The sequence below is a fragment of the Mauremys reevesii genome, linkage group 3, assembly GCF_016161935.1.
Source record: "Mauremys reevesii isolate NIE-2019 linkage group 3, ASM1616193v1, whole genome shotgun sequence".
Classification (NCBI taxonomy): Eukaryota; Metazoa; Chordata; order Testudines; family Geoemydidae; genus Mauremys; species Mauremys reevesii.
In genome coordinates this window covers 106105753-106132972 of record NC_052625.1, presented here as the reverse complement: position 1 = coordinate 106132972, position 27220 = coordinate 106105753, and the positions used below count along the sequence as shown (strand labels likewise).

The window sequence follows — 27220 nt, the reverse complement described above, 5'->3', positions numbered from 1 at the left end:
GCTGCTGCTGGCCTGGATGGATGGAACCCTGAGCCGGCAGCAGGCTGAGCGGGGCCGGCAGCCAGGACCCCAGACTGGCCACGGGCTGAGCGGCTCAGCCCGCTGCCGGCCCAGGGTCCCAGCCGCCGGCCCCTGTAAAATGTATTACTGGCATAAAAAACCTTAAATTACCATGAATAAATGAAGACTTGGCACACCACTTCTGAAAGGTTGCTGAACCCTGTGGTAGTATTACTGCCCCACTATAATACTGCTGGGCCAGAATAGTGCTACTGGTGTAAGCTGAGGGTCATTTGGTAAAGATACAGCACCCCAATAAGGATCTAATATTCAAATTGCTCTGAAGTCTATGTACATATTGAGATAGTGTTGAAAACGGGTTGGGGCAGACTTTGGGAACATCAGAAGAACACCAGTCAAGATAAATGGATCAATTCATATCTCTGAGCTACTGTGTCAAACTGGATTCATCGGGGGGTGGGGGAGGTGGAGGGAAGAGATGGTGGAAGAGAAGGGAGAGTGGTGTTCAGATTCATCCCAGAACATCCACTGAGATGAATAGTTCACTTCACATCTCTGCAATCCTCCCATGCTTCAGAATTGTGTAAAGCCCCATCCCTTTCCATTACCCTCTGAAGTAGAGTATGGAACCTGGGGTTCCCACTTCTTTCCCTTGCTGACTTCAGTGAGCATATGTGCTCCTCACACCCCATCAGTAACCACCTACCATCCTCCTCCCAGCCCCTCCAGCACTACTGTGGGCACGGAGAGATCAGGGGGAAGGCAAAGCTGGTAATAGAGTAACACTGAAGTGTTCTGAGGAAGTCTCCCAGTCTCCTTCACAGGTACCCCAACAAAGCCCTCCCATGATTCACTAACACCACTTCTTCAAAAACATAAGGGAAATTCACTGGCCAAAACTTTAAGAGAAATGGTTAATTGGCAGTGCCATGTATGCTTTCAGAATAAATACACCTCTTAATGTCAGGAAACAAAGAGCCTCACCAGTCCCAGCCCCACAACTGCCCTTCTTAGTGATGCTCCAACCCACTGAAAGACATCATATCACCTTCTACATAATACAAATCACATGGGCTAAAAACACAATCTCTGCTTTCGTTTAAAAAACAATCACCCAACTCCAGAAGCTGGTGCTTTAAAAAAAACAAAAACAAAAAAACAAATCACAAGATGTGTCATAAAATACATTTCCAAGAATTGGCAATATTGAGATTTTCTCCTCCCTTTGCTTGCTTGAAGATTTGTATACAGAAGTCTGAACCATGCAAGTGTTACCTTAAGAGTATTTTAGGGAAAAAAGATAATTAAAAGGTTTGTGTTCAGAAATTTTGTATAAAAGTTATTACTAGGGCAAATTAAATACAATACTTGATATCAAATATAGGTAATTTTGCAACCCAGACAGGGTAGTTATTATGACTATTAAAAGAGGATTTATTTGCTGCAAGTTGATTTTAATGTAACAGATTGCCACTGAAAGATAGAACCCTTTATAATGTCTTGCAGGAGGAGATCTGGCCAGAAGTTGGGGCTTTTAATACCTGGAAAGGTGATGTAAGAATTCTGACCCTAGGTCAAGGATTCTCTCAATTTTTTTGATGGCCTCAGTGTGGCCATCAATTCTAGTTGGTAGCCGCTCTGACAAATTTTCCTAAAATACTTAATTAATGTTAGGAAAAAAAATATGCACATATACATGTCCAAATCACTATTTATGTAGGCTGGTTTTTTGTTTTGCAAATAATAAAAATAACGTACAGTTGTATTTTGGTGCCCTTGGCCGCTGCTGCCTCCCCTAGCTCCCCACGCATCGCCTCTGGCCGCCACTGCCTCCCCCATGGATCCCCCTGGTCCCCACTGCCTCCCCGCACCCCTCCACCCATGGATCCACCTACAAGATCTCTCTCAAGCGTTCTTAAAACTACAATACCCACCTGCTGAAGTGAAAAAACAGATTGACAGAGCCAGAAGAGTACCCAGTCACCTACTACAGGACAGGCCCAACAAAAAAAAATAACAGGAGGCCACTAGCCATCACCTTCAGCCCTCAACTAAAACCTCTCCAGCGCATCAAAGATCTACAACTTATCCTGAAAGATAATCCCTCACTCTCACAGATCTTGGGAGACAGACCAGTCCTCGCTTACAGACAGCCTCCTAACCTGAAGCAAATACTCACCAGCAACCACACACCACACAACAAAAACACTAACCTAGGAATCTATCCTTGCAACAAAGCCCGATGCCAACTTTGTCCACATATCTATTCAAGTGACACTATCACTGGACCTAATCACATCAGCCACACCATCAGGGGCTCGTTCACCTGCACATCTACTAATATATATGCCATCATGTGCCAGCAATGCCCCTCTGCCATGTACATTGGCCAAACCGGACAGTCTCTACACAAAAGAATAAACGGACACAAATCTGACATCAGGAATCATAACACTCAAAAACCAGTAAGAGAACACTTCAACCTCTCTGGCCACTCAGTAACATACCTGAAGGTGGCAATTTTGCAACAGAAAGACTTAAAAAACAGACTCCAACAAGAAACTGCTGAGCTTGAATTGATTTGCAAATTAGATACCATTAACTCTGGCTTGAATAGACTGGGAATGGCTGAGTCATTACACTACTTGAATCTTTTTCCATATGATAACTATCCTTACACCTCTTGTCAACTGTCTGTAATTGACCATCTTGATTATCACTACAAAAGTTTTTTTTCCTGCTGATAACAGGTCATCTTAATTAATTAGCCTCTTAGAGCTGGTATGGCATTTTCTCTGTATGTGTATATATATATATACTCTTATTATATGTTCCATTCTATGCATCTGATGAAGTGGGCTGTAGCCCACAAAAGCTTATGCTCAAATAAATTTGTTAGTCTCTAAAGTGTCACAAGTACTCCTGTTCATTGAGATCAGTGTCCACTTTTGTTGAGGCAGAGCACCTGTTTTTTTGGAAAAACATTAAGAATATGCATGTATACATTTATTTCCTTTTCTTTTTAGTAACCTAAAATCAAGAGGTTGGTACGAAAATTTTGCAAATTTAAAAATCTTTAAAAACAGAAAGACTCTTTAAAGAAATCTAATGCCAACATTTTTATTTCACTCTGATCAGAGGCATCCAGGCAAATATGATCTTTAATGTAGCTAGAAATTTCTCATATTGACAAATGCAGTGATTTACAAAAAATTCATTAATTTAAAATCATTTTTAAGATTAAATCAGCATTTTAACCCATCTTCAGGTTACTGAAATTAATGGTACTATCTTTTAGGTTAAAATCATGCTTAAATCTGTTTAAAAGTATGTCCACAGTGGGATAGTGTAGGATTGAACCAATATATAAAGGGTTAAATTATCATGGCTAAAGAATATATATGCTTTGCAATTTGTGTAAAGTGCAGGACCTATTGGCAGGTGTGGGAAGGCCTTGAAATACAGCTTAATTGGAAAAACTGGACCTGGAAGGGAATTGATAAGATAGTAGAAAACTCCTTGAAGAGGCTCCAGTTACCAAGAGTGGTTTTAGTCTGTTTTTAACAAGGAAAAGAATTAATTGAAGGGCTTCAGTCACACAGGGTGCAACAGATAGGATATAAACGGGTAAATTCTTACTTTTTGTTGCTAGTTCCTGCCTACCTAGTGCCAGCCTATATGCATGTGAGCGCCACAGGCCTACTCCTGTTGTAAATATTGGATCACTACTTATGACTAAGGCTCCGTGCCTGTCATGACGGTCGCAGAATTCATGGATTCCGTGACTTCTTGCAACCTCCATGACTTCTGCAGTGGCCACACTGGCCGCTGCTAGAGCAGCTCTGCAGTCGGTTGCTTGGGCAGTCTTGCAGTCAGCTGCACCGGCTGCTGCTTTGGTGCCCTCCCCCGCCCCGAGCTACCTCCCTCCCTTCAGCGGGGGCCTGAACAGTAGTGGGCTCCCTGGGGTTCTTCCCCTGAAGCGGGCCCCCCGGCTTTCCCCCCATAGTGCTCCCCCTGCCCCAGATTCAATCATAAGAATTTTTAGTAGAAGTCATGGAGTGGTCATGGGGCTGTGAGTTTTTGTTTTTTGCCCGTGACCTGATCCTGACTTTTTAAAAAATACTCATGATTAGACTGTAGCCTTACTTATGACTGCATGTTAACAAATGAGTGTGACGATCAGACAGACATTTAAGGTATATTTTGAGTACCTGCATAAAGACCATTAGGCCTTTAGATTTAATAAAGGAATTTATGGTTGAATGGTGTCATGGTGATACCATGTATGTATACATGAATAAATAAACAAAAACAAACACCACCACCACACTTTGGGGACTTGTCCAGGATCCCATTGACACTAATTTTGGTTGCTCCAGACCCTTGGACAGAAGGGACAGCATCCTATCCTTCAGGGCTATTATAAGGATCTTTTACAGGGAAGTTCAGTAAAAGAAAGGAAATGGAGGGTATATTAAGTACCTATGTATATACATTTTTGGCAAAGCATGGCAGAGGTCCATTGACTGCATGGAAATACTGACTAGGAGACCCCCATGGAAGTTACGGAAAGAACTAACTGCAGCTTTCTTAAATAATCACAAAGCAAAGAAGGTACGGTTTGAAGGCAGCTGTCTTTAAGGAACCGTATTTGGCGGCTACAGTTCTGCAGGCAAAGTGCACCACCTTGAGGAATGAATGTAGAAAACGTAAGAATCAGCTCAGTGAAGCCATAGAAGCAGCAGCTAATAAGCTGAATGAAAAGACTAAGGACGTAGGTTCCCAAAACCTTGTTGCCAGTGAAGCCTGGTAGGCTATAGCAGCACTAAGTGACATGCTGAAGTTGAAGTATAATGCGCTAGATGTGGAAATATGTGAAATTAAAAAGGTGCTTCTGCACAAACTCAGAGAACACTGCAAAGTTCGAAGAGAACTGAACAATTGGGGTTAGTAGAGGTATTGGAAACAACATTAGATGAGAAGGGAAAGGAGGATGCTTGGTTTGATAATGAAACAGCTATGGAAGTATAGCTCTGTGCAATCCCACAGAATAGAACTCATAGTAGTCAAAGAAATTATCTAAGTGGAGGTACCTCCCCAAAGCCTTAATAGCCATTTGAAGGAACAACAGCCATCTTGAACAATGGGTCCAAATGACCAACTGATGATGATTGCTTAGGTATGTAAGGCACATTTGCAGCAGCTGTATAAAGACCATTCGGCCTTTAGATTTAATAAAAGAATTTTGGTTCAATTGGTGTTGTGGTGATACCTTGTATTATTATTACTATTCACATTTATTATTATTATTCCTACAGGTAGATTTAAGGATTAGGTAGGCTTTCTACAAAATATGGTCCAGGAGCAAAGGTTTAATTTTATAAGCTAGAAAGTATTGTAAGTTTACCACTTTCTAACTTTGACATTGTAAAATACTGAGAAATTAAGTCTGAAAAGCACCCACTCCAACCCCTGTAGAAATTTCATATTTTCTGGGGAAATTCCTCAGGTCTCCACAGATCCATAACCTATAAGTAAGGCAACTGCTACTGCCAAACAGATGTACCTTGATAGTCATCCAGGAAAGGAACAGATTTAGCTTGTTTTTCTTATAAGGAAATGGCATTACTGCAGTAACTAGGCCTGAATACAAATTTACAAAAAGAAAAAAATGGAATTGCTTCTGAATTATGTGACTGGGTTAAGACTCTATACTCAGCTGATAGTGGAAGGTATTAAAATGTTACTCACATAACAGGAATTGAAATGTAAACTACTGCACATTTCAATGCCAACAGACCATAAGATGTCATCCAAGCCAGCAGTCAACAAGAATACTGATGTAATTTATTTATAAACATAAACAGCATGAGACTTCAAACATGCTAAGTGTAGATACAACTAGTCTGACCTGATGCTCCTATATTTTTAATTCACATCTTCCTTTCCTTCCCTGTTTGTTTTCACTCTGTGACACCTTACAAATTATTTAGGGCAAAATCTTACATACTGGCACAGCCCCTTGCACCGTGTGGTCCTGATCCTGACTGAGACTCGTTAGTGCTATTATAAGGCAAACAGTAATCCTCCAGCTTTTGATGTGTATGAGGAGAAAACTGTTGATGTGACCCCATTCAAATATTCAACACATCAGAGGAGAGCAATGTAGAATAAGAAACTATAGGATTGTTACATACATCTGAGGCCTCTGTTTCGATGATCTGGTTGTCCTTTCTGGCCTTAAACTCAAGATGTTGTACTACTACATTTAGAGAAAAAATACTGTCTACATGAAAAGCTTACTTTTACTTGACATTTGATTATCTTCTTCCCCCTGTCGTTTACAATTCATCATGCTTGATGCAGTAACAGACATGAAAGTCATCTCTGCCCCAGAGACTATACAATCTAGTCCAGTGATCCTCAAACTTTTGTACTGATGACCCCTTTCAAATAGCAAGCCTCTGAGTGCGGACCCCTCCTTATAAATATATAAAAAAGTGTTTTTAATTTAACACCATTATAAATGCTGGATGCAAAGCAGGGCGTGGGGTGGAGGCTGACAGCTCATGACTCCCCTGAGGGATCCTGACCCCTCATTTGAGAACCTTAGATCTAGTCTAAAGGTAGAAGCACTGTTTAAATAGTACACTGAACTGTATGATGAGGCAATGGTTTAATACAAGAATTGAAGGTAACAGTTTAAATATGATTTGTTACATACTTTTTGTGATCAGAAAGTATGTGGTTATGTGATGTTTAAAGGAGGAATTTGGCCAAAATATGTAAGAGCAGACAGCGAGTTCCAAGCATAGAGCACAGCAGCATGGGAGACACAGAAAAAATCAATTAAGGAAAGGACAGACAGCAATACAGGTGTCATTTTTCAGATCCTTGAAACAGAGGATGAGAAACTTGAATTTGATACAAGAGGGAAAAGGCAGTGATATTATTCAAATCATTCTGCTCTTAAAATAATTTTCACAGTCCATTATTCGTCAAATTGTGGCAGCAACTAGAGGCCTCAATCAAAATCTGGGTTCCACTTTGGTTGATCCTCTGTAGAGAGTAGAAGACTCAGTGGTTTGAGCATTGGCCTGCTAAACCCAGGGTTGTGAGTTCAATCCTTGAGGGTGCCACTTAGGGATCTGGGGCAAAAATCAGTACTTGGTCCTGCTAGTGAAGGCAGGGGGCTGGACTCGATGACCTTTCACGCTCCCTTCCAGTTCTAGGAGATATACCTATCTCCAATTATTTCTTTATTTCTTTCCTTAGCCCAGAAAGCTTATTATCTGAGAAAAGCTTCATCCCATTTTGCCCAGACCAAAGTACAAATGGCAAGATATGCTCAAATACCATAAATTGAATTTGAAAAGAAAAATTCTTACATTTTTGTGAAGGCTGTTGGAAGCAAGTTTTACTGTAGTGTGGCTTTCACACAAGCATTACAGAAACTCAATTTATTCATCTCTTTAGGCTGGTCTGCAGTAGAAAAGTTGAATCCATGTAATTTGATCTGCCAACTAAACTAAATGTATTAGCTTAGCGTAAATCAATATAAACGACTAGCAGGTTTAAATGCATCTATAACTAGGGGCTTGCACTGGTATAGCTACAACAATTGAGTTCCACCAGTAACTTTTGCTAGAGCCCTAAATCCTATTCAAAGAAAAGATCTTAATTCACTAAAGACTGAACATTTTCCCATGAGTGCACTCGAGTCATCCCGTTTAAATAAAATAGCAAGTGAACTCTAAGAATATTCTAGAGTTGCCTACATGAAGCAAGACACAAGGCCTTTGCAAGCACAGCAACGATTGGTGTAGTGGGTCAGATAATATCAACCATACTAGACTCTCATAGGAGTTGTCACTTTTCATAATAGAGTTCAGTGCCATCTTGATTTTTATTTTGGAAAAGCTTTGTCCTGGTTTGGAAGGCCACCTCACATATAGAGCTCATTATAGCATTTTTGACTAGGAAATTTTCACATTTTAGATGAAGCTGCAGCTAGCTGCAAAACTTTCTGGTTTAAGGTCTGGTCTACACTTCAAAGTATTATTACTACTCAAAAACAGTAATACAGATAAAAGCCTTAGGGCAGATGAAGTTATACAGGAATAAAGATTACTTACACTGGTATGGTTATTCTTCCCATATGAGAGTAGTTATACCAATAAAAAGCTCCTTACACCGATGTAACAGAGTACACAGTAGGGAACTGCTCCACTTAGTTAAAGCAGTACAACTGTCTAGTGCAGACAACCCAAATAAATGTTCAATGTTCTTAAACGGCTACATGTGTGAAAAAAATTAAATGAAAGTTTCAAATTCAAACTTGGAGGCTCAAATACAGCTTTTGTCTTTAGAAGCAGGCATTAGTAAGTTAAAGCTTGGAAGAATGCCTCTAAAATTTTGAAGTTAATGAAAAAGGAAAGACTGCTTTTGCACTTAGGTAGAAACATGGCACATAACTGAAAGCCAGAAGTTTAATTCTTACTTTTGAAGCAGAGGGAAGAAGGGTGTCTGACAGACTTTTACAGCTACCTATATCAAATATCTAAATCATTTTAACAAAGACTTAACAAATACTTCAGCTCAGAGGAACACTGAAGAATGACCACTAAAAATAGACAAGATATCCCTATACAGTGGCCACCATACCATGCACACGCATAGCAGAAGGAAAGAAAAAGGTGTATTCCTACTGATTTAAAAAAAGAAAAGAAGATTTTTTTGGCCAAACTACTAAGATTTAAGATTTAGTAGTAGTACTAATTTGCTACTGTCCTTAAAAGTGAAATAAGAGGAAATACAAATCAAGTTTGTATCCTTTATGATGCGTGTCATGGCCCAATTGGTTTCTATGGATTGCTAAATCTTGTCTAATTTTTTTCCCTAGAAGACTATCAATGACCGGTAAACTAGGCTAATAAAAGTCACCAGTAACAAAGAAGTGACACCCGAAAACCACTTCCTCCCAATTTAACTAACTTTATGGTCATACCTTACAACTGTCATAGCGAATAGCTGTTAAAGCTTCAGTTATTCAGCATCTTCATATAAAGGACCAAAGAAGCTCCCGTTCTAATTTCCTTGGCCCGTCTACAGTAAAAAACAGCATGGTCCAACAGAGAGGGCACGGAATGGTTTTCATTCTCTGCCCTTCCATAGGCTGTGCACACCTCAGTTTCCTCATCTGTAAAATTAGGCTAGTATTTTCCCACCTTGGTAAGCATTTTGAGACCGATGACAATTTTTTTTTGTATTAAATATGTATTGACTGTGTTAAGTATTACTTAATTTAATGCCAATTATTGTAAGTTCTCCAGCGCAAAAAAAGAAAAGATTTAACATTCAAAGCAAGTTTGGTATTTCTGAAGTAAAATTTTAAAATAAAATTGCTATAAAGAAGCAAAAGATGAGTACAAAACAATTTACTTCTATATATACACACACCATTTACAGGAAATGGTAGTTTGCATTTTCCATTCAAGAAAATCAAAGTGGTTTACAATTATTAATGAACAGGACTCATCACATCCTTGTCAGTAAGTAGTCCATTCTACAGGTAGGGAAACAGGCACAGAAAGATTAAATGGCTTATCCAAAGCCACAGAAGTTTGTGGCAAAGCTAGGAATAGTATTCAGATCTCCTGTGCTCTAACTACAAAGCCACCCTCCTTCTCCTACAGGTAACATTGGCTATAGGTAATATTTTCACCAGCATTTATATGACTTAGGAACCTAAGTTCTATTTTTAAAAAGTGACTTTGGCATTTAAGTACTAAGCATTAAAACTCTCCAGTCAAGCAAGCACTTTTGAAAGTTTTACCCTCATGTATTACATGACTCAGGAGAGTGGATCATTTCATGTACCATCACAAAATAAGTTTAAACTTCTAAGTTTATTTGCAATTCAGCAAATACCAGCTATTTGATTGTAACCGTAACTGGGTTGGCATCTGGACAATACAACGAAGTTTCTTTAGCAACACACATCTTACCTGTTGTGTCTTCCAAATCAATCAGTTTGGGCATTAAACTTTCAGGTAGTTTTTCAGGTAAGTCATAGCCATTCTTCCTAGCAACTACCAGATGAAAAGCAGCACAGAACTCATCCAGTGTCAATGCGCCATCTTTATCAAAATCAGACAGTTCCCTAAAAGGAAAACTTACTATAAATAAAATCAAATTCCTCTCTAAGTCATTTTATTTTCCGATTATATACTTTTGTTGCCTTATCTGAAAGATTGTTAGATATGTATTTTATATAATTCCATTTCCCATGTTAATACTTAGGATCTACAGTGCTATGCATTTTGAGTGTTCTTTAACAGAGATGAGTCCTCATTAATGACAGGTTTTAAAATTAACAACTGGGTTTAAACTCATTTAATATTACATTGCTAAGTCTTTAGTTTACTATCCTTATTTTTGCATTTTTAAGCACTGATGGTTCTGCTCAGCACTATCTGCATCAAGTAAGTTAGTGGCAGATTATAATACAGCAGTTTTTCAGCATGTCAATATTAATATCTGACACTTTACATACTTTTATTTAATGAGGGAATAATCTCATTTAAATTAGAATCCAAAATGTAAGTTATCTAAAGAGCTAATGAAGGAGACAAAATCTGCTGTGGACAAGTTATTGAGTGAGCATGTCAGGCATTGTAGCACTCATTCTACACTGAAATGAAGAGTAAGATTTGTGTTTAAGTCATTGTGGTACTTTAACAAATTTACCCAGAAGCATGTGTGACTAAATGAAATACGCATGACAAAAATGCATCTTTTTCCATGCAATTTCAACACATTTTGGTTGTGTGAAGTACCTGACATTGTGGACTCTAGCTCCTTGGTAAGTAGGGGCCCAGTCCTGATCCCACTAAGTCAGTGGAAAATATAATATTGGCTTAAATGGGAACAGGATTGACACTAAAATAGCACTGGCATTTTGTGCAGGTGACACTTTCTAGGAAGGAAGATGAAAGGTGCTGACTGATTGTCCGACAGTTCTAATATGAAATAGCTGCAGTTCTCAAAAATAGCTACCCCAAACTTTGACACTTCACACTTACCAAATGTGAGAAAGCTCAAGAATAGGTAGTTTTGATTTGGTAAAAAATTCTTTAGCTGCAGACCCTGAAATATTAAAACAATAATGCTTAATATTTATTGAAAGCTTACCAATCTAAGGCTCTTAAAGTTTATGTTAAAAACAAACAATTTAGCAAAGGGTGCTAATTAGAAGAGTAAGACTGACAAAGCTGACCTATTATATAGAAAAATTAGTTTCAAAGCTTCATTTTTTTAATCACAGTGGAGGTGTATTGTACCAATAATTTAGTAAACATAGGACTTCTTACAATAGGGTATATAAATCCATGTCCACCAGCTCGCTGTCTTTGAGAATACAAAATTACTATACCTATAGTAACTTCCGTGTTTAAAGAACTCACCTGGAATAAATCCGTTTAGATCAGGTTGAATGGTTTTAAACTGATTTACATAATACTGCCTTTGTTCATCAGTTATTTTCCAGGGATCATCATAACTACTCGATTGCCTACGAATTTCATTTGCAGTTGTAGCTGATGCTACAGTTCGTACTGTTGTCTGGTCCTGCAATGAAACATTTTTTCCTCAGTATTATCTGTCTAAAACAATCACATGGACTGCCATTGTCTCTAGACTACTTGCCTTCAAAGCTTAGTTATTTCTTGTAGAAGTTTAAGTGTTGCAGGAAGCTGTCAGCAGATCGCATATTTGGGACTATCAAGCTATAGGAAATATTTCTGCACATTAAATGGTGTAGAAGTGACTGCAATTATGTAAGCAACAAAAAGGTATGGAGTGTATGCAGAGAAAACCAAGTACAAATATTCTCAGTTACTTTTAAATTTGGCTTTTCAAATGTTAGCAAATTTGTAATTTTGAAAAACTTTCCTAGATAAAAAAGTATAGTACTTAACAACTCAATGATACAGAAATATCTGTTGGGTAAATAAGCATAGAACAGATTTCTGACCTCCACAACATAGTAAATTTGGGTCCACAGTATGAGTCTAGAGTGAAAGTATGAAAAAGATGATTGCAACATTAATTTGAATGAAGCAAATCAAATGAATACCAATAAAATGTCACACCTGGACAGAAGCAGGATGCATGGCTAAAAGAGTACTGGTTGGTGGGGTATCTGCAAAACTGACCCAGTTTTCTTGATGTGGTGGCGGGGAATGGCCAGACCATATGGGATCACCAGTAGCAGATGAGCCTGAAAGCAAAAGAAACAGTTCCCTTTCAAAATATAACAACCTGAGAAAAATTTAAGAAAACTTTAGCTGGATAAAGTCCATGGAAAACTGAAATAAATTGTGGTGATAATCACAAACCAGACTGTAGTAATGTGAAAAAAAATTCAAAGCTATTCTCCAATGCCTTTATGTAGTATTAGTATTCTATACTGAACAATACTTTTAAATATAAACTGTAAGGAAAAAGGAAGGGATTGCTTACTGTCACTGGTATTTATAAATATTAAGAAAAGATCTGGGTTGTGAACATGGGCTATATCAAGAATAATTAAAATGAAACTTCATATTTTTCCCTTCAAAAAGAAAACTGAGAAGAGAAATCAAACATTGTACTGAGAGGCAAAGAAACTAATTTGGTTATTTAAAGTTATCATATGGCATTCCTGCATATCTGTGCTATTTCTATTTTTTTTCCTTCTTAATGTTTTGATTTGTAATTCCAGCAACAGCTCATTTTTCAGCATCAGTTTTCTTGATATCTATAATTTAATAACTTAACTCTGTTGCTAATGCAGTGTGACACTTATTCAACAATACTCGAATCTTAAGTTGGTAGAAGTATGTAACATGGTGGTTGAGAGGCTTACCAAAAGCCTTACAGACTTGTTTTTCATAAATGTGTTCTGTTCAGTTAACTTATTTTGATTATATAGCATTTGATGTTCAGTCCTTTAATAACTTAATTATACTGATGTTTAAATATCTATAGGAACTTTTTTTGGCATCTGAGTCACCCAATGCCGGGGGTATAAAAGTCTCAAGCGTCTTCAAAGTTGTGAATCAATAAAAAAAATTGAGGAAGTCTTGGGAAGGAACAGGACAAAAGAAAATTTTAAAAATTTGGAAGAATCACAAGAGACAGGTCTGTTTCCTACATCAAATAGAAATATCAAACCTCTGGAAGACCAAGGAGCAGTTGTGAAATTGGCTCTCTTGAAGATTTTAAAACAGAATGAAAGTTGTGCAGTGCTTTTGTATAACCAAATGCAATATTGAGGTTATGTTAAATTCTCACAAGCACATTTCTACCTCATGCATCCAATACTATAGATGCAAGAAGTAGGTTCATAACTTACTATTGGACTGTCTCACGATACAATCATGAAGCCTACACTGCACATCTGAAGAAAGGAGAAAACATTCCCCACATTATAGTACGTCAGTTCTTCAACTTGGATCCAATTTTATGCCTCAAGAACAATTAAGCTGTTCCTAGGATGGGTGTCCATAAATGAATTACCATGAGAGCATTTTGTATATACAAGTAGTTCTTTCATGGAAGTTAAGAATTATCAACAGATCCAGGTTCATGGAGATTATGGATAGAGAACACGTCATCGATAGTGAACAGAATGGTCAAAACCTCCAAAAAAAAATGCAAGGTAATGAGACAACTAAAATGTTAAGAAAAAACTGTTACTGGACTATTTATATGTAATTCCAGAATTACGCTACGTTTATATGTATTAAGATTAAGTGTGATGAAATTACCCTTTAGGCTGGGGACTTGATTAGAGAATATTAAGTCACTTTTTTCTGAAAAAAGTGAAAGAGAAAACTACTCAGAAAAACAAACTGTTCAGAAAACTTTTATCTGTTACTCTATCTGCTAGTGTGCACAGTAAATTGTTGGGGTCTACTATACTTTACATACTATATAAGAAAAAATACAGGACATTACTTAGATTTGTTTCTGGAGAGCTTTCTCCCACTTGAAAATGGGGAAAGTCTAACAGGGGGAGATACTAGATTTCTTCGTTTCTTCTAGCTATCATTGTAATTAATAGTTTTAACTATATTAGTAGGCAAAGGGTGCTACAATCCACACCCTAAACATTTAGCTGCGTTTGGGATTACTAGCTGGAACTATTGTTTTAGTTCTCTGGTGTACACACTACTTCATCAGACCCATTCCTTGTATGCCAGTGAGGTAAAGCAGCATTTATCCAACAGTGCTGAGAGTAAAGGAGATGGGGATTTCTCAAGTTGCTCTCTGCCTCCACACTCTTCCTTAGCAGCTAGCCTAATTAACCAAAACATTAAGTAGGAACAGCTCAGCTAATGCATCTCAGAAGAATTTCTCTTCATGTTTCTGTGCCTGTGGTAGGCCCCACAGATAGTGAGCCAAATCTTCGTTCAGCTCTTCATCTCACTTCTGAGATGCTTTGAGCACTGGTTACAACAAGACTGGGGGAATAGGTGGGATCTGAAATTGTTCCCATTCATGTAGGTTTTGTCAGGTCTGCAGTTGGACAAAGTTCTGGACAGAGGCAGAGCTTAGTCCCCATCCTGAAGATGAAGTTCAGCTACAGGGCAGGATTCACCTGCCTAAATAGAAGCAGAATTACAGGAGCAGATTTAAAGATGTATATTACCTGCAAATGCAAAACAAATTCAAAAACATGCACTGCAAATACTATAGTACAGACAGTTTTTACATAAGTTTAATTTAGTTGGTCTACCAGGGATGCCTACTTTGACTATGATGGATGAGGGGTAGCTGAACTTTCCAAGTTAATCTTACTGGGTATGGAGGTCTGAGAGAACCTGCCACCTCTCCCTCAACTACTGGCTTTCCTCTTGGATCCAGCAGACCTGAAACAAAACTTGCTAAAGTCAATGGAAGGCTTATATGAGTTACGGTTCCTGGATATCTTAAGTTAATGCCTTCCTACTTCTACTGCTCCTGTGTTGTTTACTAACTCTTGCCTGCTTGCTTTGCTTTTGCTGTGCATTGTCAGCCAGTTGTAATGAGAAGACAGTTTCCTTCATAATGAGTTTTTACAAGCTTCAATTTCACACAACAAAACTGGATTCTGTGGTGGTTATCAGACTATCACTTGTAGTATTTCTATTCACTTCAGAATAATGGTTCAGCATTTCTATACCATCTGTGCAGGACTATAGCATCAAAGAACTAACTGCAATCATTGCTTTTGCATGGGTAGGCTTGGAAGGATTCTATTTTTATTTTATAAATTTGAACAGGTAGTTGATTTATTCAAAAGTGCCAGTATTCTATTTTTATCCTGTTTTTTTTTTTACACTAAACAGGAAATACAAACCCTCACAGATACTGACTTGTATTTTTATTTCTGTGTAAGTTTAGCAACTTATTATGGATGAGTTTTTTATGTGAACAGATGGATCAAAGTGATACATATTACAGTCAGCCAGAGGCTGGCTTAATGATACATAATGCAGATGATATTTTTGGTGCTGATAACTAATGAAGAATATTTAAAACATGATTTTATACAAACACACACATCTGGTTAATCAAAGTTTAGTGACTACCAAAGAGGATAAATTGAGAAATTAAGTCTTACATTTTATTGACTGCCAGATGAAGTTAACAGCAAAAAAAGTGTACAAGTGATCTGAAAATTTTACCTGTGGAAGTGTCTAACTGACAAAGTCCCACTGACTTTCAAGTGGACTAGGCTCCTAAGTGATTTCTAAAAATGGGACTCAGGCTCCTAAGTCACTTACGAAAGTTTTACCCTTCATCATATGCTTTAACTTTTATTCCTTAATTTCAATTAAGACTGAATTCTTCACAGGTTTTTAGGTGAAGAGAAAAATGGACAATTACTCACATTTATCAGATTTTAACGGAAATCTATCCTTCCAAGCCTAGTCATAGTAAATACTTGCCATATACTTCCTAAACTCTGGTTTCACCTGAAACAGTCAACAGTTACATATTCAATCAATTTGAATTGTGGCACTAGAATTCCTTGGGGAAAACCTGGTAGCACCAAATTAATTACTATATCTTTTAAGTAATCTTAAGGTATCAGCAGATTTTTTTTTTTTTTTTTAAAGCTACAGCAGCCTTTCCAACAATCTTGTTTTGTTCTTCTGGTTGCTTTACCACTTACTATTGTTGGTATATGGATGGGGGGGGGGGGCGGGGGCTGTGAACAAGTGAATAAAGGTTATTTACTTTTAACTTTTTGAAAATCCCCTCTGTGCCTGCACAAATGAGTTGGTGCTCAGTGTTGAATTCACAGAAATTCTACCAAAGCCATGTCCATTTGGGCTTGACAAGTGCCCCTAGTGACATCAACATATGACATTTGAATGCAGCTCCTAACCACCTCAAATCCTTCTCTTGAACTACTGTGAAGACTTTTGAAGGAAGTTATCAGTTTCTCTTCACTGACCCACAGTCCTTCAAGGTCCTCTGTGCATGCACACTTGTGGGAGAGTAAAGAGCAACACCTCTTGGAATGGATGGAAGGCCGAGGTCTCAAGTCTCACATCTAACTCTGAGATTAAGTCTAATGCACAGTGCTTAGTAAAAGTGTGAACTGAACTCCATGTGGCTGTGCTATATATTTCTCCTATGGGAATCTGTCTTTAAACAGGTCACTGAAACAGCAGTAGCAGGTTTTTTTTTTTTATTTAAATGCTTTTTGAGGGGCAAAAAGCAATCTAAAGATAGTTTTAATTAAGATATAATGTATCTCAAAGATATCTCATCATGGAATAGGGATTATAAATTCTAATTCTATAGGAGGAGACAATATATTCATGTAATGTTTAATAAAAGTTTTGTAAATGAGTTCCAATAGTTCATGGATTAGGGACCCAATCTTATGGGGTTTCAGGGGCTTCTGTATAAATTATTGAGGCTAATCTTTCTATCTACCCAATGGCACTCTGTGCTCAGTCTAGAAGATACCACCAGAGATGCTTAGTTTTGCAGTTTTCAATCTGTGGATTTGTGTCTCAAGAGATAACATGCTTGTTAAGAGCAAAAATGTTTTAAAATAAATAAAATAAATAATTATATAGAGGTGAGAAATAACAGACCTCAGCCCTATTGTCCCTCAGCAAATTTGTGTACACAGAGTGAATCTCCTAACTCTCTCTAAAAGTGCTAAGTTCCAAAAAGTTCAATGAATAGAAGATTGTTGGGGGCAGAATAGATATGGACAAGGAGAAGTTTGGAGATAAATTTGAGAAGGGAGGGACAGGCAGTAGAAACAAAAGTGAAACTGTTTGAGCAGCATATTCCAGAAGTCTTGAGGTCTTTCTGAGTGTAGCCTTCATTGATTTGAGATCTACCATAGCATTCTCTCACTAGAAGGGAAAACCTATAATGGCAGCAGGCCGTAAAAGAGACCCAGTTTGGGAAGAATTTAATGAAGTTCCTCTACCTGTGGGTAAGACGTAAAATGTAAACAGTGCAACAAAGAAATGCAAGGCCTGGTTGCCTGAATGAAACTGCAGAAAAACCTGAGAGTCTCTGGATTAAGTTTAGAAGTGTGAGCAACAAGGGTGATGTCGTGGTGGGAGTCTGCTATAGGACCACCAGACCAGGAGGATGAGGTGGACAAGGCTTTCTTCTGGCAACTAGAAGAAGTTACTAGATCACAGGCCCTGGTTCTCATGGGAGATTTTAATCACTCTGATATCTGCTGGGAGAACAATATGGTGGTGCACAGACAATCCAGGAAGTTTTTGGAAAGTGTAGGGGACAACTTCATGGTGCAAGTGCTGGAGGAACCAACTAGGGGCAGAGCTCTTCTTGACCTGCTGCTCACAAACCATGAAGAATTAGTAGGGGAAGCAAAAGTGGATTGGAACCTGGGAGGCAGTGACCATGAGATGATTGAGTTCAGGATCCTGACACAAGGAAGAAAGGAGAGCAGCAGAATACAGACCCTGGACTTCAGAAAAGCAAATTTTGACTCAGGGAACTGATGTGCAGGATCCCCTGGGAGAATAACATGAGCAGGAAAGGAGTCCAGGAGAGCTGGCTGTATTTAAAAAATCCTTATTGAGGTTGCAGGAACAAACCATCCCAATGGGTAGAAAGAACAGTAAATATGGCAGGCGACTAGTTTGGCTTAACATTGAAATTCTTGCTGATCTTAAACACAAAAAAGAAGCTTACAAGAAGTGGAAGACTGGACAAATGACATGGGAAGAGTATAAAAATATTGCTCAGGCATGCAGGACTGAAATCAGGAAGGCCAAATCACACTTGGAGTTGCAGCTAGCAAGAGATGTTAAGAGTAACAAAAAGGGTTTCTTCAGGTATGTTAGCAACAAGAAGAAAGTCAAGGAAAGTGTGGGCCCCTAAACTGAATGAGGGAGGCAACCTAGTGACAGAGGATGTGGAAAAAGCTAATGTACTCAATGCTTTTTTGGCCTCTGTCTTCACAAACAAGGTCAGCTCCCAGACTGCTGCACTGGGCAGCACAGTATGGGGAGGAGGTGACCAGCACTCTGTGAAGAAAAAAGTGGTTTAGGACTATTTAGAAAAACTGGACAAGTCCATGGGGCTGGATGCCCTGCATCCAAGGGTGCTAAAGGAGTTGGCGGATGTGATTGCAGAGCCATTGGCCATTATCTTTGAAAATTCGTGGCGATCAGGGGAGGTCCCGGATGACTGCAAAAAGGCTAATGTAGTGCCCATCTTTAAAAAAGGGAAGGAGGAGGATCCAGGGAACTACAGGCAAGTCAGTCTCACCTCAGTCCCTGGAAAAATTATGGAGCAGGTCCTCAAGGAATCAATTCTGAAGCACTTAGAAGAAAGTGATCAGGAACAGCCAGCATGGATTCACCAACGACAAGTCATGCCTGACTAACCTAACTGCCTTCTATGAGGAGATAACTGGGTCTGTGGATGAGGGGAAAGCAGTGGATATGTTATTCCTTGATTTTAGCAAAGCTTTTGATATGGTCTCCCACAGTATTCTTGCCAGCAAGTTAAAGAGGTATGGGCTGGATGAATGGACTATAAGATGGATAGAAAGTTGGCTAGATCGTTGGGCTCAATGGGTAGTGATCAATGGCTCCATGTCTGGTTGGCATCTGGTTTCAAGCGGGAGTGCCCCAACGGTTGGTCATGGGGCCGATTTTGTTCAATATCTTCATTAATGATCTGGACTACGGCGTGGACTGCACTCTCAGCAAGTTTGCAGATGACACTAAACTGGGAGGAGTGGTAGATATGCTGGAGGGGAGGGATAGGCTACAGACAAATTAGAGGATTGGGCCAAAAGAAACCTGATGAGGTTCAACAGGGACAAGTGCAGAGTCCTGCACTTAGGACAGAAGAATCTCATTCACTGTTACAGACTAGGGACCAAATGGCTAGGCAGCAGTTCTGCAGAAAAGGATCTAGGGGTTACAGTGGACGAGAAGCTGGATGAGAGTCAACAGTGTGCCCTTGTTGCCAAGAAGGCTAACGACACTTTGGGCTGTATAAGTAGGGGCATTGTCAGCAGATCGAGGGAGGTGATCACTCCCCTCTATTCGACATTGGTGAGGCCTCATCTGGAGTAGTGTGTCCAGTTTTGGGCCCCACACTACAAGGAGGATGTGGAAAAATTGGAAAGAGTCCAGCGGAGGGCAACAAAAATGATTAGGGGGCTGGAGCACATGACTTATGAGGAGAGGCTGAGGGAACTGGGATTGTTTAGTCTGCAGAAGAGAAGAGTGAGGGGGGATTTGATAGCTGCTTTCAACTACCTGAAAGGGGGTTCCAAAGACTATGGATCTAGACTGTTCTCAGTGGTACCAGATGACAGAACAAGGAGTAATGGTCTCAAGTTGCAGTGGGGGAGGTTTAGGTTGGATATTAGGAAAAACTTTTTCACTAGGAGGGTGAAGCATTGGAATGGGTTACCTAGGGAGGTGGTGGAATCTCCTTCCTTAGAAATTTTTAAGGTCAGGCTTGATAAAGCCCTGGCTGGGATAATTTAGTTGGGGATTGGTCCTGCTTTGAGCAGGGGGTTGGACTAGATGACCTCCTGAGGTCCCTTCCAATCCTGATATTCTATGATTCTATCAATGAAACAACATCATGAAAAGTGTGCCTTCTCAGGAGGAAGCTGCATTGAAGATGATGAAAGGAACATGTCTGAACATACAGGATCTTCAGGATGGTAAACATTTTTATTTCATACTTCTTTCTTAAGGATTGCCTTTCTTCCTTCTGGAAGATTCTTGAATTCTCATGTTTGAGCAGAATATATAGTTGTTACTTTATGGTACTATCATTTTAGATGCAGTTGTGATAAAAAATAGCGGAAATAGGCAGCTCTTCCTTTTACAATTTCACCTTTAAAGTAGTACCGAGTGTCAGTGAATGCAATGACTAATACTAAATGAGCAGTATGGTAATAATTAAATAACTGCATTGACTTATTTTGTTTAGGAGAATTCATCCTCAACATACAGGATTCTGAAGACTATCCACCCTCAAGATCACCATCATTTTCTGTAGTTTCCATTATTCATTTTCTGATATAGCTGTAAAACCAATCTGAAAAGTTTCCAAAAAAAATCACTTTAAAAATGTGTAGTGTGTACCTTCTAAAAATGAAACCTACATCTACCTCTGAGTTGTGAAGAATATGTATTCAGGTTATAACAACCAGAAAGAATGCACTTTTGTGGAGAAATACAGGATTAAACACAGTCTTCTGGACTAGTGATTTAAATCAATCTGATTTAAATCAAATCCACCGAGCAGTAGTTTCTGCGAAATGGGCTTTACCCTATCACCCCATATGCCACATTGATGAAGCTCCCAAGGAAACTGTTTTGTTAAAGGTTCCATTTCTAGCCCTATTATATTACGAAGTAACAGACCTTAAAATGGTGTCACTTGATGAAGATCTTATTCTGCCACGCAACTTCAACCATCACTTGATTTCTGAAAAGCTTTTAGCAGCCAGCTTTCTAGCTGCTGAATCTGGAGTTTAAACTGCCATGCAAAAGGAAAAAAAAGTTTGTGCTTTTTTTCTCTTGATTAGGTATAAAGGCATATTTTTTATTTATTTATTTATTTATTTATTTGGTGGCAGGAGTAGAGAACCTGTTTCCTTTTCATAAGAAATTCAAGCATCGTTTTGGTTTTTTCCTGGGAAACTCTGGAGAACTGGAGTAGTAATATGTTTGTGACAGATCAATAACTGAAGCTTAGTTTGAGAGGGGAAGCAATTTTTATTCTGATTATTTAAAACCATTTTGTTAGCATCTATTAATTCAAATTCCTGAGAAACACTTAGGAGAACAGACTTTTGTTAGAATAAACTCTACCACTTAATTGGGGTGGGAATCCACATGGGCCTCCAAGAACTATTCCAGCAAAATCAAGCCACAACAAGACTTTACATTCCTGAATTTTAAGGTTAAAAAAAGAAAAGCTTGCACACACCTTTCAGATCTTTTTATATCTTAAACAAAAAGACAAATCCAAGATCCTCTAAGACTATACAAAAACTTTAGCTTCTAGCAAACTACAAGATCACACTAAAATGGTGTCCTAACTGAAGTACCAGATGGCATGATGATAATCAGAATACGACTGTAAGATCCAATCTCTTACTCTGCCTAGGCAATAGTAACAGTTCTGTCTTCAGAAAGGTGTGAACCACAGTTTCCAAATAGTATGAGGCATGCAATTCAAACCCTGACCGTAAAAGGAATATTGGACCTTAAAATTATCACTGGCCCCTTGATCTAGTAATCCAATTTTGGCACTGGTCCTAAAAAGCATATAGACAATATCAAATCTGAGAACAGTACAGTTTTTATTCCTTGATGGGTGACAACACACCCATGAATTAAAGAGTTTGTTTTTCAACGCACTTGCAGGTGACAATATATTTACAACAAAGAATTCATACACTTTGGTTACTGGCATCCAACTGGTGCAAGCTTACTAGCACCAAGAAAGAGTTAATCTACCATATTTTGGCTAAAAGCCTTTCAGCTTTCCAAACTCTAGCAATATTCTGTACTTTATAAAAGGGTTGGTAAGAATCATTTCCATACATCACCACCCAGATGCTAGTTGGGTCTACGCTTTGACTTGGCCGTCAACACACAGAATAATTAAATGATCAAAGGAGCATGAAGCTTGGCTAAGGCATTCCTTTGTCTGGAAGAGACAAATGGAAGATTAATACCAGCAGAAAAGATAGTTCCGGGATTAAGGCACTGGCCTAGGATATGGAGACCAGGGTTCAAGTCCCTGCCCTACTTTACTTCCTGAATGATCTTGGGGAAGACAGTCTCAGGTTCTCAGCTCCCCATCTGAAAAACGGAGGTAATAGCCTTTCCATGCCTCAGAGGGGTACTGTAATGATGAATGTACTAAAGACTGTATTGTGCTCAGATACTATAGTAACAGGAGGCCAGATGGGTAACTAAAATAGATGATGATTTTTTCTTGGCTGAATTAAGTTCAATATTCTTAAACATTGAGGGGTTCAATGTAGATCCTGAGGAGAAGGTAGTACGGGGACACAGGCAATGACTTGTTCCTTGCAAAAAGGTAACACTAATAATTAGTCCTAAATATCAAGATAATCCTCTTTAAATCCTAGCGTTTGACACACTGGACTCATAGCTACAGAGACCTGGACCACCTGTCTGGATTACAAATGAAAATATTGTGGTCTCAGTTTTAAACCCTCTTGGAAGTTTTGGAACATAACAGAAAAGTGAGTCAATTTGACATAGTTAGCTGATTATTCAAGAGAGACTCAAGACTGGAACAGGAAGGGAATCTCCAAGGTTAGGACTAAGGTTTACTGGCAGAGCTGGATTTGGAATTTTGCAGAGCACTGGCCAACACCATCATTCTAGCCTGTACTATTAGACCCTCACTTAAATAAGAGTACGATCACCACTTCTCTCTCACACACACCCCTTGTGTGTGTAAAGCACAGCTATGATTCATGCCAAGGCACAAACTGGGTCAAGAAAAGTCTTTCCACTCTGAATCAGGATGGACATGGTTTGCCCTGAGCTACAACAGAATATTAAAACCTATTCTAGCTAGAAACTAGAGATAGGAGATAGCATTTGCAATACAGATAATCTCGCTGCAATGAACAATTTTGAATATGATAAATAGTGTTTCAGTGTAGGAAATATCTGGAGGAAGTGACAAAAGACAATTTAAGAGGATTGAGTTTTTGGTCTAATTCTGACAGCTTTTTAGAGTCAGTAAGTTAATTCACTGAATAGGCATCACCCAAATATTTTTGCCAGAACTGACTGATTAATGTGGAATTCTGCAGCAAACTACTGTAGTTATGAAAAATGGATAAAGAGCAAGTTACTGACGAACGCCTGGAGTCCACTGGCTTTGAATACCGCAAGACAACCACCAGAAATAGCTCATCTGCATTTGAGCCTGTAAGAATCTAGGTTCTCAAGTATGCTACTATATGCAGGGGTAAAGAGGGAAGTCAATTTATCCATTAAAAATTGCAAATTAAACTAGGGCTTTTAAAACAGTTTGACTAAACCTATTCTGTGGTACTCAATAAATGTATGGCATGTGCACAATGAAGAAACTGTATGATCTTTATATCAGATAATGTATAAGCATGACTAATTACTACGGCATGATGCTTGTTGGGACAACATCACTGGCACAACCCTCTGCATATGATCTAAGCCAGGGGTCCCCAACGTGGTGCCTGCGGGTGCCCTGGCGCCCGTGGGGGCATCTAAATGCACCTGCGTCCTGGCCAGCGGTTGAGCATCTGCCGAAATGCCACCGGCGATGCCTCTGGATGACGCCGCTTGCCGCTGACAAGCGGCATCATCGAGAGGCGGATGCTCGACTGCTGCCATAGTCCTTCATCTGGCGCCCGCCAGACAAAAAGGTTGGGGACCACTGATCTAGGCTTTCTATATGTCCCTGAATATAAAAACAAAATTTTAGTCTTTTCTTAGGACTTGACAGCTCAAGAAAATACCTTCAACCAATTCTCACATAAGAAGTTCCCTAGTCCTCAAAGTATGGTTGTGACTACAATAAAGGATGCACTGAAAAATAGTGGGCCAATTATAAATACTAATCATAAGTATTTAAATTAAATAAAAAAATAATCCAAATGCTAATTTAAAATATAATATATTCTAACAAGAAATAATACTAAAAGCAGAAATGTAACCTGAATTAGGATTTACTTAGAAGTAGAAAACCTAGGAACAGTAGGGGGAGGAGAAAAAAATGGAACTTGTAGAAACACTGGGATCAGACAAGATATTTCTTTACTATTCAAAAAGAAACAATTAACACAGGCCTACTGGATGTACCAGCACACAGAGTATCAAACTATTAGTCCACCATAACATAACTCAAACCACAAGACCCTAAGAATGTGGATCTTAAATATACACAGAAGTTCTAGAGAAAGTAAAAACTCAAAGTATGAGAAGTGTATCAGTTCTGAAAAAAAATCTGACAAGTTCACTAACCTACTCTAAGAAAGAAAAGCATAGTTCAAAACATATAGTATAGTAGTGTTATTGCTTTCCCCTCAAGCTGCATTTTTACACAGTGTTAGGGACAATTACCGCTAGTTTCAGGAACATTACTCCTGGGGGAATTCTCCGCCACTGGACACACGCAGAATTCATGTCCCCAGATGTTTTTTTTCCCCTCTGCAGAATATAGTTCTGCTGGAAAGGTGCTGCAATTACACCTTTTGCCCACCAGGGGCTGCTGTGGTGCCAGAAAAGAAGGCAACCAGCAGACAGAGGGAGGACAGGAGGCTGTGTTCTTCACAATGGGGACAGGTGAGGAGGCACGGGACAGTCAGAACAGGGCACACAGGACTGCTGGGTGGGGGTGTCACAGACTGGGGTTCAGAAGGGCCAATGGGGGTGACAGACTGAGGCCTGGGCTCAGGAGCTAGTGACAGCACTGAAGCAGGGGCTGAATAGGAGGGGAGCTGCAGGGCCACATGAGTATTGGGGGGTGCAAGACCACATGGGGATTGGAGGCAGATGTACCTGACTGAATGGGAGAGGCTAGGGGTCAGCCAAGGTCCACACTGGGGAGGTTCCCCAACTCCCTAATAATACTCCTCCCCCAATTTCCTGTTTCATACTTATCCCACCCACACCCAACAACCCTACAGTTTCACTTCCAGGCTCCTTCCCTCTCAGTCATCTCCTCTGTTACCCATCTCCCCCCAAGCCTTTGCACTGCTTTTGCGGGGTGCAGGAAATAAATTTCTGTATTGTAGTTTAAGTGAATTACTCAAAGTTCTACCTAGTAAGGAATCTATTTGTCAAAAAAAAACAACCTTGAATCTGTTTTTATTTTTTTGGTCTATATTGTTACAGACATTCTTGCTGACAGGTATTTTGAAATAAATTAACGAAGTAATTGAAACTGGGATTATTATATTGTTTTATTTTGACAAATAAAATATGCAGAATTTTAAAATATTATTTGCAAAATTTAATTTTTTGGTACAGAATTCCCCCAGGGGTAGAACATATCAGTTTTATACTGCTATAAACAATTCCACTAGGGACACATGCAACGGTTCCATCCTCTCCCTCCTGCCACTTTTTTTGGCATTTTCCACATCAGACTTATGCGATGAGCCTGCCACAGCCGTGCTGCAGATTATGCAGTTTTGGCAGGCACCAGTTTAACAGAGTGAACTGCAATTGAGCTGTGATTGGTTAATTGTGTAGAGAGATACTTCATATTCCTGTCCTTTTTCTGCTACTTATTCTGTCCATGATGAAAATGTAAATCTAAGCTGACCTAAACTTTAAGCTTTTTTTTTTAAATCCCACAATGTCAGGCAACACTTGAAGGAGAACATAAGACATTTATACCTGGCTGTGCTTCACTAAATGGAGCCCAAAAAGGCCCAGGTCCAGCAAGAGGTCGGTCATTATTCCCTCCGCTGGGATGGCGGTTGTGCTTCCTCCATGTATGTGGAGAAGTTGGTGGGGATTGCTGTGGTGAAACAACTGGAGATGTGGACTCCTAATAAAACAAAGGAACTTTTAAAAATTCTTGTACTATATCACTAAAATCATAAAAACCTATCTAAAAACCATTATTTCTAAAAACAACTGTTCAGCAGATTTAAAATGTTCCTTTTTTAGAACAGGGAAGATTTTAATATTTATAACAGTGACAGAACAGCAGGAGTGAGGCACAGTATAATTGACACCGGATATATTTTCCTGCCACCCAGAAGTGCAAATCCATCATGATCTGGACCCACAGCATTCTCAAGGGACAACAATGAGGCCAAATTACATGGGTTTTGCAAATACATGAATATAAAAGACTAGGTGATCATAAAGCTCTTTCACTTGTGACAGAAGCTGCATTTGAACCCAGGTCTCAAAAGATGAAAGGTTACTAACTGCATAACCCACTATTCCACCTAGCCCATACCAAATGGATTATATTCAAGCAGTTATCCCCATTCAAAAGCAAGTTAGAGGTAAACATTGTTTTAAATTAGTAGGCTGATATTTAACTTATTGAAACAATTACATCTGAATGTTTTTAAACAAAAAGAAAAGTGTGACTCCATCTAGAACACAGCTCACTATTGATCACACCCATATAGTGGCTATGGCATCAGAATGCTTGTGAAGGAAAGTTTTATCCTGCCCAGAACACAAGTGTGTTCAGTGGGAACTGAGCTGTGAACAAGGACAGGAATAGAGGATCACATGTGTAACCCCATGTGAAGTCAGGTCTTCTAAACAGATATTGTCAAGTTGCTCCCTTTCACCAAAAAGTAGCATGCAGAAAATTGAAAAGCATGCTCTCTACAGCTCTGTCTTTCCATTAAACAAATCTCAGACTAACCAATCTAGAAGGCCTTTGTTAATGAATCCAAAGGAGCCTTGTATACAAATAGCGTCACCTATACTTATGACTACAGTAGTTTAAAACAGCACATAACCTGTTGCAGGAAACAGTATGCTACAGAAGTTATTTACTCCCTGATATCTTGAAAAACAGTATAGAAAAAACTGGAAATGCCCCTTTAAATCATTCTTCAAGAAATGAGGAAGATTTTTGTTAATATGGAAACACCACTTTTAATTAACTAGCCCAT

General features: G+C 39.0%; 1 protein-coding gene across 10 annotated transcripts in view; it reads right to left on the bottom strand.

The window, feature by feature from the left end:
* The window catches only part of REPS1 (RALBP1 associated Eps domain containing 1), a 109293-nt gene that overhangs the window by 40182 nt on the left and 41891 nt on the right, over window positions 1-27220 (bottom strand). For 9 of the 10 annotated variants that reach the window (XM_039530908.1, XM_039530901.1, XM_039530904.1 and 6 more), the window contains exons 4-8: window positions 25971-26124; window positions 12174-12301; window positions 11487-11649; window positions 11106-11169; window positions 10029-10183 (exon numbers count right to left, since the gene is read on the bottom strand). In XM_039530908.1, coding sequence (XP_039386842.1) covers window positions 10029-10183; window positions 11106-11169; window positions 11487-11649; window positions 12174-12301; window positions 25971-26124 — 664 coding nt within the window. The remainder of the gene's footprint in view (window positions 1-10028; window positions 10184-11105; window positions 11170-11486; window positions 11650-12173; window positions 12302-25970; window positions 26125-27220) is intronic. The other variant, XM_039530905.1, reaches the window with a different exon arrangement.